We start from the raw sequence: 17,353 nt of genomic DNA on the forward strand, positions 1-17,353 counted from the left end.
ATCCCAGTAGTTCTAATTCTAGTTTATTTTCTTTTCTTTTGAAATCACATGATTTTTAATATGCTCGATTTGTTGTTCATTATTTTACGTCTATAGATCATGTTCGAAAATGATTTGAATTCTTGACAAAACTTTCTCGAATTTCTCGCTAATCTTTCTCTGAGTCTTCTTTTTTTACTAGAAATATTTTTAAATTTCTCATAGGTTTTCTTCAAGTTTCATTGATTTTTGTGATGATTACCTCATCTGCTGTCTGGAATTCGAATTCCTCTGGGTTCTCTCCAACATTGGTAATCGTTCTCGGATGCGCTAGAACCACTACTTCACGGTAAGATGATTTAATAGCATCGTCAACGCATGTCTGTGTAAGTGGGGTTCTAGGTTCCAAATTTCAATACTGTGAAAGCTGATGGAAAGTACTAAAATTAGATTAACCCTTTCGCTGCAGAAAGCGCCCATGTGCGTCTTGTTAGCGTTTCACAATATGCGGATGGCGTTTATGTGTGTTCTGTATAATCATTATTTCAATAGACAACTTAGATCGCTGGAGTTCCCGTAGATGCCGGGATTTTTTTCGCACATAGTAAACACCTCAAACTACTCACAGATGGCACTCGTTTCTCGGGGATTCGCAGCTTTATGTAGACAGTTGTCCACACTAATTTATGTAAAAATTGATTAATATTGACTTAAATCTAGTTCTGGCATTACAATGGCCGAATTAAATGAGCTCGCTGGACCGTCTGGTATAAAAAGAAAGCGTGTTATGAAAGTAAGAAATCCAAACAATATTTGAAATAATGAACATTATAATATAATATTTTAGGGAAAAGAGAATATGGTTCTGAAAGTGAGGATGAGAATATTAGTAGTGAAGGTAAACGCTCGAGAATTTCAGAGTGGAAAGATTTAACAGTGCCAGAATTGAAAAGAAATTATTTTAGCATTAAAATGCAAACTGTTTATTATCCAGGAAACACATTGTCTTTAGATGAATCGATGGTCCTTTGGAAGGGTCGGCTTGTTTTTAGGCAGTACCTTCCAAACAAAGTCACAAATATGGTATAAAGATTTTTATGCTAACAGAGTCAGACGGAACTGACTCTGTTATGCTGACCAAAGTGATGTTATTGGTGGTAAAGACCATGCCCAAAAAGTAGCGAAGTTATCTCGACCACGGGCATTTCCTTTATATGGTAATTTTTACAACAGTTACCCTTTGGCTAAAATGTTGCTGGACAGAAGTACTTTTTGTACAGGCATTCTTCGTAAGAACCGGAAAGGTGCACCTTTGGATGTAGTAAATGCAAAATTAAAAGCAGGTGAGACCAAAACTAAGTACCTCAATAATATTATAATAGGCAAATGGCGAGATAAGAGGGATGTGATATTCATGTATACTGAATTTAAAAATCAAATAGTACAGATGAAAATTGAAGAGGTGTAAAACAATAAAAATCAGTGCCTATCATTAAATACAGCAAATTTATGTGGAATAGATCTCCGAGATGTCATACTATCCAGTGACATGAAAGACATTACGATGGTATAAAAAACTTGCCATCCACATTATTGTCAGCTATACTTGCCCATTCCTCATAATCTTTTTCAACAAATATTCTGGTAGGAAACTCACACTCAAGCAACTTAGAGTTGCAGTTTTGGAAAACCTGTTACCACCAACAACACCCTCATTGCCAACAACATCACTCTCGTTTACAACTAATGTAAGCAATATTGGACCTGTATCTGTCAAGATTGGCCTGGTCAATAAACAAGGTAGGACTCAGAAAAAAATGTCATACATGCTCGAATAAGATACGCAAAGATGCTTTATACTATTGCGCAGCATGTGCAGAAAAATCTGGTCTTGCCTATTATAGGTGAATGTCTCGTGGAGTATTATAAATAAAATATTGCACATTTCTTTTTTTGTTTATGTTTTATTTTGTCTTTGATGAATAAATTTTGATTTTCATAAATATTTTCATTATTTTATTAAGACACTCAGTGCGTCCTCTGCATATTTTTGAAATCCTACAAATATGCGGAGGACGCACATGTGCACTTTGCAAAAGATACTAAAAAAACTATTATTTTGGCTAGCAATGGTTAATAGTCCATTAAGTTAAAAATTTTGCACTTTCGTATGGGCGTAGTACTCTCATTTGTATGCCGCAGCGAAAGGGTTAAGAAACCGTGATTTTAGGCAACAATAATACATCAAATATTTACTATGTGACTTTAATGACGAGTAATATTCATAAAACAAATATCATACACGTTTAGACAAATCTATAATAAAGTAAAAATATCATATATCTTAACTACAGTCTTTTTACAGAATCTCTGTTTTCTAAAGAAATACAAAAATATTGTACAAATTGTCCCATTTCGTCGTAAAATTATTAGATAAGTACACAGGAATAGATTTTTCCAACGATTTATTCCACCGTTCAGATGTAACATATCTCTACAGCCGATCTGGTGTACCATCTTTCTTTATCTTCCCCCATAACATCCGGACCTGAACCCTATAGAAATGGTTTGAGTGCAATATTTAATTGAAAAACAATGTTTATTTCTAGTTATTTTACAGTATTAATTAAAGAGGATTTTGCCTCTACAATTAAGTGTAGATAACCGGAAGAAACTATTCGAACATTTTGTTAAGGTCGATCAAAAGTATTTGGAAAATGAACGCTACGTAGACATAATGACTAAATAATTAGCAATAAGCAAAATAAAGACAAGGTCGAAGAAATTATTAATCAAGCACATGGCAACGGAAGATCAATAATGATAATATTCCAGTCTGAACTCTCGATCCCACAGTTATCCAGACATCCCAGAGTATCATCACTCTGGGAAAGGTTGTGTACTGTCTTCGCTTCTCTTTAATCTTTATTCAGAATTACCTTAGACGGTAATATTTAATAATAATGTATAAGATCTACTAAAAAGTTGAGAAAGAATAGGTCGATTTCCCTGACTGAAATGGCTAGAAACCCAAAAATCCGGTAGGTATCTATATTTGGTGAAGACTTTCTTCTTTTGAGTGAAACATTAAAATCTGAAAAGTTGTTCAATAAAACAACTGTTTTACTTATTTTAAATGACGCTATCTATACTTTTACAAAAAATATTATTAGGTTGATAAAATAGTTAACTCTATAAGTAACAAGAACAATGAATCCACATAAGAGATTCGTTGACATTAATTATAGTAGCCCAAGATAGATAAGAATATCAAACGATGGATACCAACTTCAATTGAGGAAAAACCACTAAGAAAACGATCTCTTTCTTCAAAGAAATATATAGTTTATATCTTTCACGGATACAGAACACGTCTTAATACTAACCACGTACCAATACGAAGTGGGGGATTTGACAGGTGACAGGTAAATCGTTTAAAATCATATTCGCGTGCAAAACTAATAATATTTATAATTTAAATAAATATTTATATCTAAACACAATAAATAACAGAAGTTTGTGCTTCGTCGGAAGCCCTTCTTAGAAAGTTTGCTTTGTCGATTACTTCCTCAACAATACCGTCAATACAGGCAACACCATTGATGTTTTGAACATCGTAGAAACCAGTATGGGTCTCGATTTTCACTTTCTTCTCTTTAAAATATCGGATAATGTTCGCCAAGGAGCTACAGCTGTAGAAATTATCTTCTATACTTATGACTTTTATCGTAGGAGCCGCGGAAAAAATAAGGTGGGCGTCTAGGTAGTAAATGCTATTTCCTTTAATATCCAACCTCAGTAGGCTCTGCATGGGCAGCAACTCATTACCTTCGAAATTCTTGATGGAGTTATTTGCTAAAATTAAAGCTGTAAGACTAGTTAAACCGGAAAAGGTGCCCAGGGAAAATCTGCTGAGCTTGTTGTTTGCTAAATTAAGATAGCTTAGGTCTTTGAGGTTCTTAAATGCACCTATTGGGATGTAACACAAATTGTTATTGTCCAGTTCCAGGTATTCTAAAAAATTTAAACCCGAAAACGAATCATAGTTAAGCTTTTTTATTTTGTTTTGAGAAAGAATCAAATTGGTGATAACCACAACATCTTTAAAAGCATAATTTGGAATTTCCGTTAGTTTATTATTGGCCAAAGATAAATAGGTCACTTCAAGATCGCGCACAAAACCTGGGGTTAAATCTGCAATTAAGTTATTCTTCAGATTTATTTCATACACTTGTCTTAACCCTTCAAAAGCCCCCACTGATACGTTGGTAATCATGTTATTTTGAAAATAGATGTTCTGGAGGTTTCCCAAATGCTTGAAAGCAGATGCTTGTATAACTTGTAACCCGCTGTGCGATATATTTACGGACAACAGGACATTGTCGTGTTTAAATGTTGACGATGAAAAGACCTTTATGTGGCAATTGTTACACTGCAGGTTTTTGTTGCCGTAGTACATATTATCCGGAAAGTCTGTTGAAACATCTTTGCAAACTAGATTTGAAGTGTCGCTGGTATCGACGATGCAAATTGGCTCAGATCTGGACAGCGATATGAGCGTGGCAGAAATGAAGAGGTTGATGATTAGTGTTACATCCATATCTGAAACTAAAGTATAATCGGATTAATTTAAACTTAATTAATTTTATACTTTTTCTTGTGACATCTCAGATTTTATCATATATTATTGGATATCAAACACAAGTAAAAAAAGAAAAGCCAAAGGCGCAATTGACAGCTGTACAGATAGACACATAAGTAAGTAGAATTATCATTTAGTAGGAACAAAAATAAACGAAAATATCATAAAAACATGAAAATAAGTTATTAGAATATAAAACTATAAGACCTAATAAATTAAATAGGGTAAATTTAACAAATGTCGGCTTTGTCAGACGGTATTTTGTAATCGTACATTGTGTTCCCGATTTATAGGCCGTTCGAGATTTATTCTTCCTGAGTTAATTTATTCTTACAACAAATAAAAGAAAAATATCAACTAGGAAAAAAACAATCACAAGCATTTTCAACAAAAGAAAGTCTTGGCAAGAAGGTTTATTTCCACTAGGATTTATAATATATATGGGCAATGCAATAATTGCTACACACGTGAATAGATACACTGGAACCGTCGATGATAGATATACAATAGTTATATTAAATTTATATATACATTATACCTACACACTATATACATATATCTGTTTAAAATTGCACTTTGAATAAATTTCCTTCAATTATTTGATAAATTATGTATTAATATGTCACGATAGTAGCATTTTTGAAAGTGGTAGAAATCTTGTCTGTGATATTATTAGTATAATTCCAATATCTGCTAACTCCACTTTTTTTACATATTTTGAATTATCTTTTTAGATAGTCTGTACCATTTTTTAGATGTCATTATATTCGTTTTGTGCCTAAAACCGCCAGCTCCCGACTAAATTTGACAGCAACCTAAGAATTTGTTCCAAAACCCACCAGCTTCTTTCATATCTACTTCCAAATCCCGTTACATCCGTTTCGACCAATCACAATACTCTATCCTGAAGAGTTCAATATGGCATTACAGTGCAAAACTGTGTGAATATTGTTGTCCATAATTCGCATTTATGAATAATTAAAATAATGGAAGAAATAACTAAACAAAATGAAAAAGAATGTCCTAATAAAGGAAGAAAAAAAAAGTCAGCCAGATTCAAAAAAACAAATTGAAGTAAAAAAGGTTAGTTAAAGTTTGGATTGTCACTATGGCTTTAAGTACTATTGGTAAGGTAATACAACGTATCCGTTTTGTTGACAATTCATAAGAATAACATTATAATACTGTTACGATAAATATGACTCATATTTAAGCTGTAAACATATTTTTCTAACAAGTATTTTTTAGTAGGTAAATATCCACGGATCCTCTCCGATAAAAACCTGTTTGGCTTCGATGGCATTCGAGAAAGTTCAGCAAGGGGTCACCGACCGAATTCTAGGGAACTCCAGAACAACGGTTAATAAATATATATATATATATATATATATATATATATATATATATATATATATATATATATATATATATATATATATATATAGAGGATCTTCTTATTGAAAACAGTTAGTCTGAAAAGAATAATTGTATCGAGTCGAGTTTGAATTCTAACGCGGAAATAAATTATATAAATTAGAATAGTGTAAATAGTGTAAAATCAATTAAGTGTAAGATTATATATAAATTAAATAAAGACTCTAATAAACTAAGTGTTAGAACATTTTAATAATAATAAAGTTTGTACAAGTAGTGTACATGTTTTGAGCCACTAAATATCTGGGTAAAAACCCGTTAAAAGCTATAGGTTACAATTTCGTTTACATTATTTAGTCTTATATATTTATTATTATCTATATATATATATATATATATATATATATATATATAAATATATATATATATATATATATATATATATATATATATATATATATATACAGTGCACAGATTCTAAATGTGCCGGTGGGAGATGGCTTCTATGCGCTGTATTATAGTCGATGTATGAGAGAAAGTTTTCAAAATAATGAAATAACAAATAATAATATAAAATTTGTTATTTCATTATTTCGAAAACTATTTCTCTCATACACCAACTATAATACAACGCATAGAAGTCATCTCCCACCGACATGTTTAGAATCTGTGCACTGTATATATATATATATATATATATATATATATATCTTATTATCTACTAGTTGTTATCTAATCTACTGGTAACTTTAACATCCTAATATATAAGACTAAATAATGTAAACTAAATTGTAACCTATAACTTTTAACGGTTTTTTACCTATATATTTAGTGGCTCAAAATATGTACACCTAGACACTGATGATGGAACATGGTTTCCGAAAACACGTTTTGTCTTCATGACATAGCCCGATTGGGTTTTTCAATTTATATACCTTTTATAAAGGATTTTAACAAATTTTTTTAACTTAAGAAGAGGTTAAATATGCGATATGGCCACGAATTTTTGGAGCATGTTTGTCAGTCGCAGCTTAAAAATCGAAAACAAAAGAGAGATGAGGCTCTTCAAGAATATGAGGTAGATATTTCATACGTTGGCATACGTTGTTGGTGGATACCTGAGCGACCAGAACCATTATACGCCCGACAGTTATAAACAGGCGTAAGAAACTGTTACCAATGAGGTTGCGATTTCGGACCGCTACAGGTGAAAATGCCAACATTCATGGAGAAATCGAGGTACGATTAGGAATTACAGAAGAAAACTTCGTCCATACTGTTGTGGTTGCTAACATCGAAGAGGATGTTATATTAGGAATGGACGTAATGAATATGCATGGATTCCAATTGGATTTTAAGAATAACGTAATCAAACTGCGTTAGGCTTTCACGGCCATCGTCTAACTTGTTAAACTGTTTGTTCGGGCTGTTAGGCCGTTGTCTTCTGAGATTAGTTCTCGACGTTTCGCCAACACTAGGGGTTGGCATCTTCTGGAGATGTTACTGCTTCGTTGTAACCTGAAAATGACGCTGCGTTGTACTACGGAGGCAATATTTATATTTCCCACTCGCCTCCCCTCCACTGGTTTGGGCTTGAGGGGGCGTGTCGTCGTTTGTAGTAGCTTTTCTTTCTTTGTGTTTGGCGGGAAGGGTGTTTGTGGATTTTAATATTGGTATTCATGTATTGTTAATTTTCAGTCCCTCCTATCCGATTAAAATTATTTGGGTGCTTATATATTTCCACCACTTCCCGATACAACCGTGGGTAGTACTGTGAAGTTTTGTTCAGCATCTGCGTTTCTTCAAACAGTATTCGATGTTCTCCGCTTCCCAAAGCGTGTTCGGCAACGGCAGATTTGTCGATATGTCCTAAACGACAATAGCTTTTATGTTCATTTATCCTTGTGTTTGTGTGTCTTTTCGTGGTTCCCACATATATCATTCCACATGTGCATGGTATTCGATATACTCCGGCCGTTGCTAATGGGTCGCGTTTGTCTTTCACCGATCTTAAACAGTCCTTGATTTTCTTTGTAGGTTTGGAAATGGTCTTTACGTTGGCTTTCTTAAGTATTCGCCCAATTCTGTCCGTTACCCTCGACATGTAGGGCAAGAACGCTTTGCCTTTACATTCTGTTTCTTCGTCCTTTCTTCTAGAGATGTTGTTCATTCCTTTATGTATTTCTCTTATATGGTTATACCAGAATTCGTGGGGGCCTATGGAGGTACCGGTAAAGCAAGACATGGTGTTACCACTGAAGAAAAGCAAGATCTACTCGCGCTTCCCGATGACTACTCACTGGCCCTTACCATCCCGGCCAGTATCAAAGTCACACCAGGGTTGGCATCCGTCTATCGAAGGAAGTTCGGTCGAGTTGCAGAACTTCAATGCCAAGTGCTAGCTCCCGGGAAAGCCTTGAAACTTCAAGATGCATCACGTTACATTTTCTACCTGGTAACAAAAGACACTGCCCGTGACCAACCTACCTACCGAGATGTATGGGAAGCCTTACTTCAATTGAGAGAGCCCGTACTAGAGTCCGACGTGCAAAAGTTAGCCATGCCAAAGTTAGAGTGCCGCCAATTAGATTGAAGGGTTATCCGAAGTATGGTGGAGGAGATCTTTAAAGATACCGAAGTCCAGGTGACCATCATACCGTTCCAGTTCCAGTCCCGACAAGGTTCCAGGAGGAACCATCTTTTAAAAGAGGGGCAATGTTACGATAAATATGACTTTACAAACAATATATTTAAGCTGTAAACATATTTTTCTAACAAGTATTTTTTAGTAGGTAAATATCCACGGGTCCCCTCCGATAAAAACCTGTTTGGCTTCGATGGCATTCGAGAAAGTTCAGCAAGGGGTCACCGGCCGAATTTTAGGGAACTCCAGAACAACGGTTAATAAATATATATAGGATCTTTTTATTGAAAACAGTTAGTCTGAAAAGAATAATTGTATCGAGTCGAGTTTGAATTGTAACGAGGAAATAAATTATATAAATTAGAATAGTGTAAATAGTGTAAAATAAATTAGGTGTAAGATTATATATATAAATTAAATAAATACTCTAATAAACTAAGTGTTAAAACATTTTAATAATGAATAAAGTTAATAAATTGTAATAAATGTAAACACAATACAAAAGCTTAAAGTGGTTCTATGAAATGAGCGATATGATGAATATACACAAGCACTTTTCCACAAAACAAATAGAATATACCAAGATAATTTCATTTTAAAGTACTGTGTGACAAAAATATTCAAAGACATTGACCTAAAGATATAAGTCGAAGTTCCAGAACAATGAATGCAAAATATTTCCTTTATAACTTATAACTAAGCTTTTATGTCAACTTTACATATCAACAAGGACATAATTACTGGAGTATTGCAATCATTAAGTGGATTAGCAAAATAAACCAGGGGTGGAGAACACCGATCTCAGAAAAATTAAGAAAAGCGTATTAGTATTCACAACTTCATTCAGTCGTTTGAATGCAGTGAATCACATTATTGTAGAGGAAAATTGGATACACGAGTGTATTTGATCGGTGATCTCAACATAAAACAATTTGGAGGCTGTGTGTATAATGTGGTACATCTCTGGAAAATAAAATAAAGCAATAATTTTTCGGGAAGGAATTACATAAATTATATTGTTGGTTTTGGGAGTCCTCGGGACGATGTATGCTCCCGCTGTACCGAATTAGTGAAGAACATAAAGGTGACTAAAACTTATGAAGAAAAGCAGTCTCTAATGGTCACCAAACGAGTAAAATACATAGTTTAAAAGCTAAAGCCTTTTATAACCGACTCAAATGTGAATACAGTAAAGTAATGTCACTATCTCAGAAAAATCATTGCCTACCGAAACTTCCTGACCAGAGTGCATATTTCAGTAGGCAATATAAATTTTATAATTTCACTATTGTCATTGGCTTTTCTAAAAGTAAGCTGAGCACTGAAAATGATTTGTGTTACTACTGGTATGAAACGGAAAGTCCCAAAGGTCAAATGAAATCGCAAGTGCAGTTTAGCATACTTTGAAGACCCTAAACATACCAGAACACCTGACAATCCATCCATCCAATGGCGCTACAGCCCAAATCGGGCCTTGGCCTCCTTCAACAGGCTTCTCCAATCATCTCGATTTACCGCTGTTCTTTTCCATGAACGCGTTCCCAGGCAGTTCCTGGCATCCTCATTGACTTCATCTTCCCATCTCTTTTTAGGTCTTCCAACAGGTCTTTTTCCCTGCATTCTTGCATTTAATAATTTTCTGGGGATTCTATTCTCATGCATGCGGACCACGTGCCCTGCCCATCGTAATCTCTGCAGTTTAGTATGTTGTGCTAGAGTTGGTTCGCTATATTGCTCGTATATTTCTCTATTATACCTAATTCGCCAGTTGTTGTTTTCACTTATTGGGCCCAGGATCCTACGTAATATTTTTCTTTCAAACACATCTAATGCATTGGCAGATTTCTGTGTCACCACCCATGTTTCACAACCATAACTTACTATGGGCCTGATTATTGTTTTATAGACCCGGAGTTTTGTTTTCCGGTGTACGTCTCGCGATTTGAATATGTGGCCCATCGCGAAATAGGCTTTATTTGCCAGCACAAGCCTTCTATTTATTTCCGGTTCTTCTTCATTGCTTGCGACCAGATCCATTCCTAGGTATGTGAATCTATTTACATGTTCTATATCGTCAATAAAGTGTTGTTGCACCGGTCTATTTGATCTGGTTTGTATGAGTAGTTTTGTTTTATTTGTATTTATTGCTAGCCCTACTGCTTCTGCACTCTGTTTCAACTCAACGTAGGTTTCTTCCGCTGCATTCACTGTTCTGCTCATTATGTTTATATCATCTGCGTATGTTGCTAATTGGGTAGACTTGTTTGTAAGTATGAACACCTGACAATATTGAGGTTATTTACAGACGGCTGTGGTGGCAAAAAAGATACAATTTTGATCAGTATGTGTTGCAAGTGGTTGTATTAATTTGCAATAGTTCAACTAAAAAAATTGATATAATATTTCTGGTAGTCAGTTACTCTTTTCTTTCGGCAGACAGACTGTTTCTTAAAGTAGAAAAAGACATTCGAAGAAGAGAAGTCATTATGAAGCCAGAGTAATATGTTAAAATTTTAAGTCAGCATGGACAAACATTCCATATCTCATAGAAAGTACCAGTTCTAAATTGGAAAAATACAGGCAATCCTGTATTTAAACATCCCGGAAGTTGTCATTTTGGCTTCAACATTTTAAAAAGATTTTTTTATATAGGTACTCGTATAAAAGGAAAACAAATGTTGCCGTACAAGAAAAGGAAAATTGCAGGTGTGGAAGAAATGATAAAAAACAGTTACCAACAAGGGTAAATCTGTATTCATCTTAACTGTATCACCCATTAACTTACCTGTGGGAACTAACTTGAAAAAAGAAAAAAGTTAATGACATCGGCAAATTACTACAGAAGCATTAGGGACGAATTGGCGCGAACTATCCAACTTAAACTATTACTGCAATGCTAAACAGGCCTATCTTAATGGAACAGAAACAAGTAACGAGCAGAATGAAAATGAGGATATTGATTGTGAAAGAATAGTAGCAAATGAACAACTTGATTAAATTTCTTTTTTTTTAAATTCCGTGTGTTTTAATATCGTGATTAGAATAAAAATATTAGTTTCAGTAACTGAGTTTTTCATTTAGACATCCTGTATATGAGCAAAAACATAATTCGCACCAAAAATCGCTAAATTCACCTGTAGTTATATGCAAAATCCGCTAACTCCACTAGTTAGTTTCAAAATCCGCTAAATCCATTTTTTTTATATATAAATTATTTACAAGACCTATATAAAATAGATATAATTAATTTAATTGAACTATGAAGATTTATTTGTAGATGAGTTAGCATGTTAAAAGTATGAAAAGATTGAACTAAAGTTTCTAGCTAGGGTTAAACCTATTTTTCATAAGCCAAGACCAGTGCGCAGTGCCTTTTCTTTTTAAGGGGTAAACTAATACAGAAAAAGATGAATTAATAGAAAAGGGGGTAATTTCTTTAGTACATAATTCTGATTGAAATACGCCACTTGTACCTGTCATAAAAGAGAATAGAAAAATTCGTTTATGTGCAGACTACAAGATAACAATAAATAGAGTTTTAAAGGATTTTAAACATCCTTTGCCGCGAATTGAAGAACTTTTTGTGGCTCTCCAAGGTGGAGAGTATTTCACAAAACTAGATTGGAAAAATATGCATATAACCAATTAGAAGTGAGTAATGAAACGAAATTATTCTTATCTTGGAGTACTCATAGAGGTATTTATCAATTTTATTTTTAGGAGGACATTTTATTAATAGAAATGGTCTTCATACAGTTCCAGAAAAGGTTTATGCCATAACAGAGGTACTTCGCTCTACCAATGTAACATGATTTAAGGCCTTTGTGGGGATGATTAACTATTATGCTCGGTTCCTCCCTAAATTGTCAATGTTGTTAAGTCCATTATATAGCTTGTTGAAGGCAGATACACCATTTCAATGGTCAAGAAAGTGTGAGAAGTGTGCAAGCTAAAGCAGCTATATTATCAAACCAAACGTTAGCATATTTTAATCTTGCGAAACCAACTAAATTAGTTTATGACAGATCAAATAAGGGACTAGCATGTGTGCTTTTGTATATTTACCCGAATGGGTCAGAGAAACACATTAGTTTCGCTTCAAGGTTATTAAGTAAAACAGATTTTAGTTATTCACAAAGAAGCTCTTGCAATATTTGGGGGGGGGGGGGGGCGGTCAACAAGTTTTATCAATATTTGATGGGAAACAAGTTTGTTTTATGTTTAGATCACAAACCTCTATTTTTGGGGAACATAAAGGAATACCACAAATGGCAGCAAGACGTCTTCAAAGATGGACTTTTTTCTTAAACGGATTTAGTTTTCAACATGTATTAGCCTTTGTATATGTATTTTTTAGATTCAGAGGAGGAAAATGACACAGCACAAGATTACTTTCATTTTTTGGTATAGGACAAGGTACCAGTAAGCGCTGAAGTATTAGCTCGAGAAACACGAGTTGATAGAAACTTAGGAAAATATATAGATATGTAAGAGAAAGTTGGCCACAGGAAGTAGAAAAAGATTTACGGTCTTTTAAGAGGAGGAATCTTGAATTAAGTATAGATAATGGTATGTTATTGTGGGGATTTGGTATAATTGTACCGGAAAGGATAAGGAAGCAGTTATTAGATAAAATACATGGGGCACACCATGAAATGGTTAAGATGAAGATAATTTCTAGACAGTATTTTTGGTGGCCACATTTGGATAAAGAAATTGGGGCTTATGTAAAGGATTGCGAAGCATGTATGACAAATGCAAGTAATCCAAATAAGGCAGTATTGGTAAAGTTTGAAAAAGTTAAGGGAGTATTTGCTAGAATTCACTTAGACTTTTTAATACCAGTCAAAGGAAAGATGTTTTTGATCATAACTACAAAGACTAAGAAATTGCCTGACTAAGGATGGGTTGCCAAATACGATAATATCGGATAATGAGCCCCAGTAGAAGAAGAATTTGAAACATTTTTTAAAATGAATGAATAAAAAACTTTTAAAAATGCCCTGAACAAGTTATTAATTGATAATACTTTAGATTCAAAAGATTTATCGGTGCTTATAAGTAAATATTTGTTAGGGGAAACTCCATTACACCTAATGTTTGTTATACATGTTAAGAACTGCTTAGACTTTATGACTAGCTCTGCCAGGGAAAGGGCTAGTGTAAACCAGATTAAACATCGTGGGGATAGACTGACAGTATTTGAAGAATGGAAATTACTTTATACTAAGGATTATAGGAATTTAAATAAACGTTCATGGGTCCAAGCTATAATTTATTATGTTAAAGACAGTAGGGCCATTTTATGATGAAGCTAAACTTGTTGTAGATAGGGAAACAGTTGTAGACAGACTGAAATTTCAAGGTAATAATACTCAAAATGGAACTGGCTATCCGATATGAGCTGGTATAGTAAGCGATACAATATACCTAATGATTATAATAATAGGAACGTAAGTAAAGCGGCGGGAGTGTCGGGAAGTGCAAATAGTCAGTTCGAAACCGCTAGAGAGAGACGCGAGTGCGCGTAATCCTAACTATAGTGCTCCTAAGGTGAGCTGTCTAGTAGTTCCACAAGACCTCGCCGTAATATAAAACTTCCTCAAAGACTTGATTTATAGTTTCTCTAATTTAAGGATGGAGAGCTGTAATATAGTGGTAACTAGTGGGTTGGTAATTCTTTTATATTAACGTTCAATGAAGGCTGTAAAGGGTAACATACAATATATTCTGTCTGTCTGTCATGTCATGTGGAACATAACCATTATTTGTAAAAGCATGTATGTCGACCTTTGAGAAATAGAAACAAATTAGATCAACATTGATAAGTCTTCAATATATTACAGTAAGAGTTAGAGGGAATAGTATCAATGGACCATTATAGATATTCTGTTTTTAATTCATACTAAGTTATAGGTCTTTTTCTACGGTTCTTACCTTTGAATCGACTATTCAACATTACCATACACTAAGAGATGTTACGTTGAAATTTCTATTAGCACTCAATAGAAAAATAAGAACTTAATACTGAGCTCTGATGAATCGTACTTTCACATAAAATTTAGTATTCCCCACTTCACCTGCCTAACACCCGTTATTACATCATCACGTATATCTTTTACAATTTTCACGTGCTCGTCGGGAACAGGAAAATATATTTATATAAAGCATGTATAAAATCTTTGTATACCAACGCTTTGACTTACCACAGCACAGTATTACTTTTTCTGTATTGTAAATCGCTGTAGTTAAACTGAATTGTAATTCCTAAAATCAGGAAATACAAACTGTGTTTTCTTTGCGAAGGTCACTACTTACTTCAAAATCAGTATCTTGGAATTTATGGTATAATTTGACCAATTTTTTAAATTCGTCCTTATGCACGTGCTTTTGTAGGTGTTAATAATAGTGCAGTAAATATGTTAAATTTCTGCGTTTAGCTGTATAAGTATCCCAATATTATTTAAAAGTATAAAGAGAAAACTAAGTATAAAACATGCCTTTTATAGCATGGTACCTAAATTTTTAAATGGACTATAATAATATATAAAGTGATCAAGTAAAGACAATACTTTAAAAAATTGTACTAAACAAAAATAGAAATAAGTAAGAAGTACTTAATTTAGCTTATATAAAATATTAGACGAATGCTGCATAAAAATAAAGGACGCAAGAACTCCATATATATTATCTGTATCCAAAAAATCAGGAGTAAAAGAAGTAAAACGAGAGTTCTAAGGGAATAAAATCAAGAAAAAAGAAGAGTAAGAACACCGAATTGGGGGAACCAGAAATCCAGTGACCAATCGCATATCTTGAAGTCGTTTCAAAAAATAAGGCAGAGTGAATATATATTGGTCGAATTAAAGAACAATAATGGCAACAATACTAAAACAATTGATAACGGAATGGCGTCCTCTATTGGCAGAACAAACAATAGAATAATAGGAAAAATATGCAAATGAATAGATAAAAATAGTGTATTGATTGCTTTTGAGAAAAAGCAATCAAAACACTAAAGAACAAAAAATCAGAAGGTTTCGGTAAAATACCAAATAAACTAAATAAAAAATTTATCATAGGTATTATTCTGCATGATACCTAAAATGTTTGACAGAGAGGTGAATATAGAAGATTTTCCTTCCATATGGACGCAAATGTTATTATCCATACACAAGAAAGAAAATATAAAAATATGTGAGGTATTAGTGGAATATCATCTATGAGCAAAACTTCACTTCTGGCAAGATATGGGTGGATTGAGTAGCTCAGTAACTATCAGTGCCAGTCCCAAGACCCAATAAAAGAGGAGAGTTGGGCGACAGGCTAGTAACCTATCCCCGAAAAAAACAATTACTACGAAACCCGAAAAGAAGCCTCGAAATGGACCGATATTAATGCACCCGAACATGGATTTTTTTTTTGGAACTTGAAACGTTAGAACTTTAAATAGACCCGGAGCGTTGAGTGCCTTGTTCAGTAAATTGAAAAGATACAAGATTGGAATGGCAGCAATTCAAGAAAAATTATGGTAGGGAAGGATATCCGGGACACGAAAACACACACCATCTTGTCAAGTAGTTTAGATAAAGGAAATAAGGAATTTGGGGTGGCATTTATAGTTGATAATAAACTAAAACATCTCATAACAGATTTTCAAGCAGTTATGAACGAATTTGTAGGATACGAATAAAGACTTGCTTCTTCAACTTAACCATAATAAACCATAAAGATGAAGACACCAAAGTAGCTTTTTACCAATTAGTAGAGCAAACATATGACCTAACATAAAAAAACATAGACATCTTATTGAGTTAGCAGCTAGTAAAAACATGATCATAAGTTCTACCATATTTCCCCACAAAACATACACAAAGGCATCTGGATATCCCCTGGAGGGGGTTGTTGTAAACCATATACGAGTCCTTTCCCATATCAGTTGGCCCAACGTTAGATTGATAAGAAAATTAAATTTTAGAGAACAGAAATAAAAGTGCAGCGTAAATTTTAGAAGTTTTAATGCATTGAACAACATTTTTGAATTTCCTAATTATAGAAAATATTTTATAACGTAATGAAAACTATTGATTAAACAGAATAATAGTAAATTTTAAAAAAACTCATAGAATATGTAATATTAACAAAAAAAAATAGTTGAAATAGGTGAAAGTTTACCACTGAGGTACATCCATTTTATTTATAAAAACATCCCAATTGTTCGGGGCATAGTTTTTACCAAGTTCTGACAAAATTCTACTGTAAACGAATCCCATATTTCTTGCAATTTGGTTAGAAACCCATTCCAGAAATGGTATGCCAAGATGTTCAATCCATTTTAAACTCTTTTTTGAGTTATGACAACCTGCGCCGTCCTGTTGGAAGACAAAATCTTCCGCTGATGTTAAAAGGTGTTCCATAATCGGTAAAAGAGATTCTTCTAAAATATTCAAATATTTGTCCGTGTTTACAATCCCATCGATAAAATGTAACTTTCCTACACCTTTAGACGACATGCTGCCCCAGATCATGACAGATGCAGGAAATTTAACTTTTCTCTTCAGACAGTCAGGATGGTAAGTTTCATTTTTTCTGCGAATGACGCAACTCCTACTGCCTCCAACACACACTTCAAATCTGGACTCATCACTTTATTGTATTGAATCCCATTGCGACTCTGTCCAATCTTTATGCTCTTTTGACCATCTTAGTCTATT

The 17,353-nt window shown here is 33.8% G+C and overlaps 1 protein-coding gene across 4 annotated transcripts in view; it reads right to left on the reverse strand.

Moving 5' to 3' along the window:
• Nucleotides 1-2,228: 2,228 nt before the first annotated feature.
• LOC140432394 (uncharacterized) overlaps nt 2,229-17,353 on the reverse strand; it is a 29,674-nt gene continuing 14,549 nt past the window's right edge. For 3 of the 4 annotated variants that reach the window (XM_072520261.1, XM_072520263.1, XM_072520262.1), the window contains exon 2: nt 2,229-4,587. In XM_072520261.1, the coding sequence (XP_072376362.1) occupies nt 3,473-4,579 (1,107 nt within the window). In that variant the 5' untranslated portion in view covers nt 4,580-4,587 and the 3' untranslated portion in view covers nt 2,229-3,472. Of the gene's footprint in view, nt 4,588-14,576; nt 14,726-17,353 lie in introns of those variants that run through there. The other variant, XM_072520260.1, reaches the window with a different exon arrangement.

Source organism: Diabrotica undecimpunctata, chromosome 1 (genome assembly GCF_040954645.1).
Source record: "Diabrotica undecimpunctata isolate CICGRU chromosome 1, icDiaUnde3, whole genome shotgun sequence".
Lineage (NCBI taxonomy): Eukaryota > Metazoa > Arthropoda > Insecta > Coleoptera > Chrysomelidae > Diabrotica > Diabrotica undecimpunctata.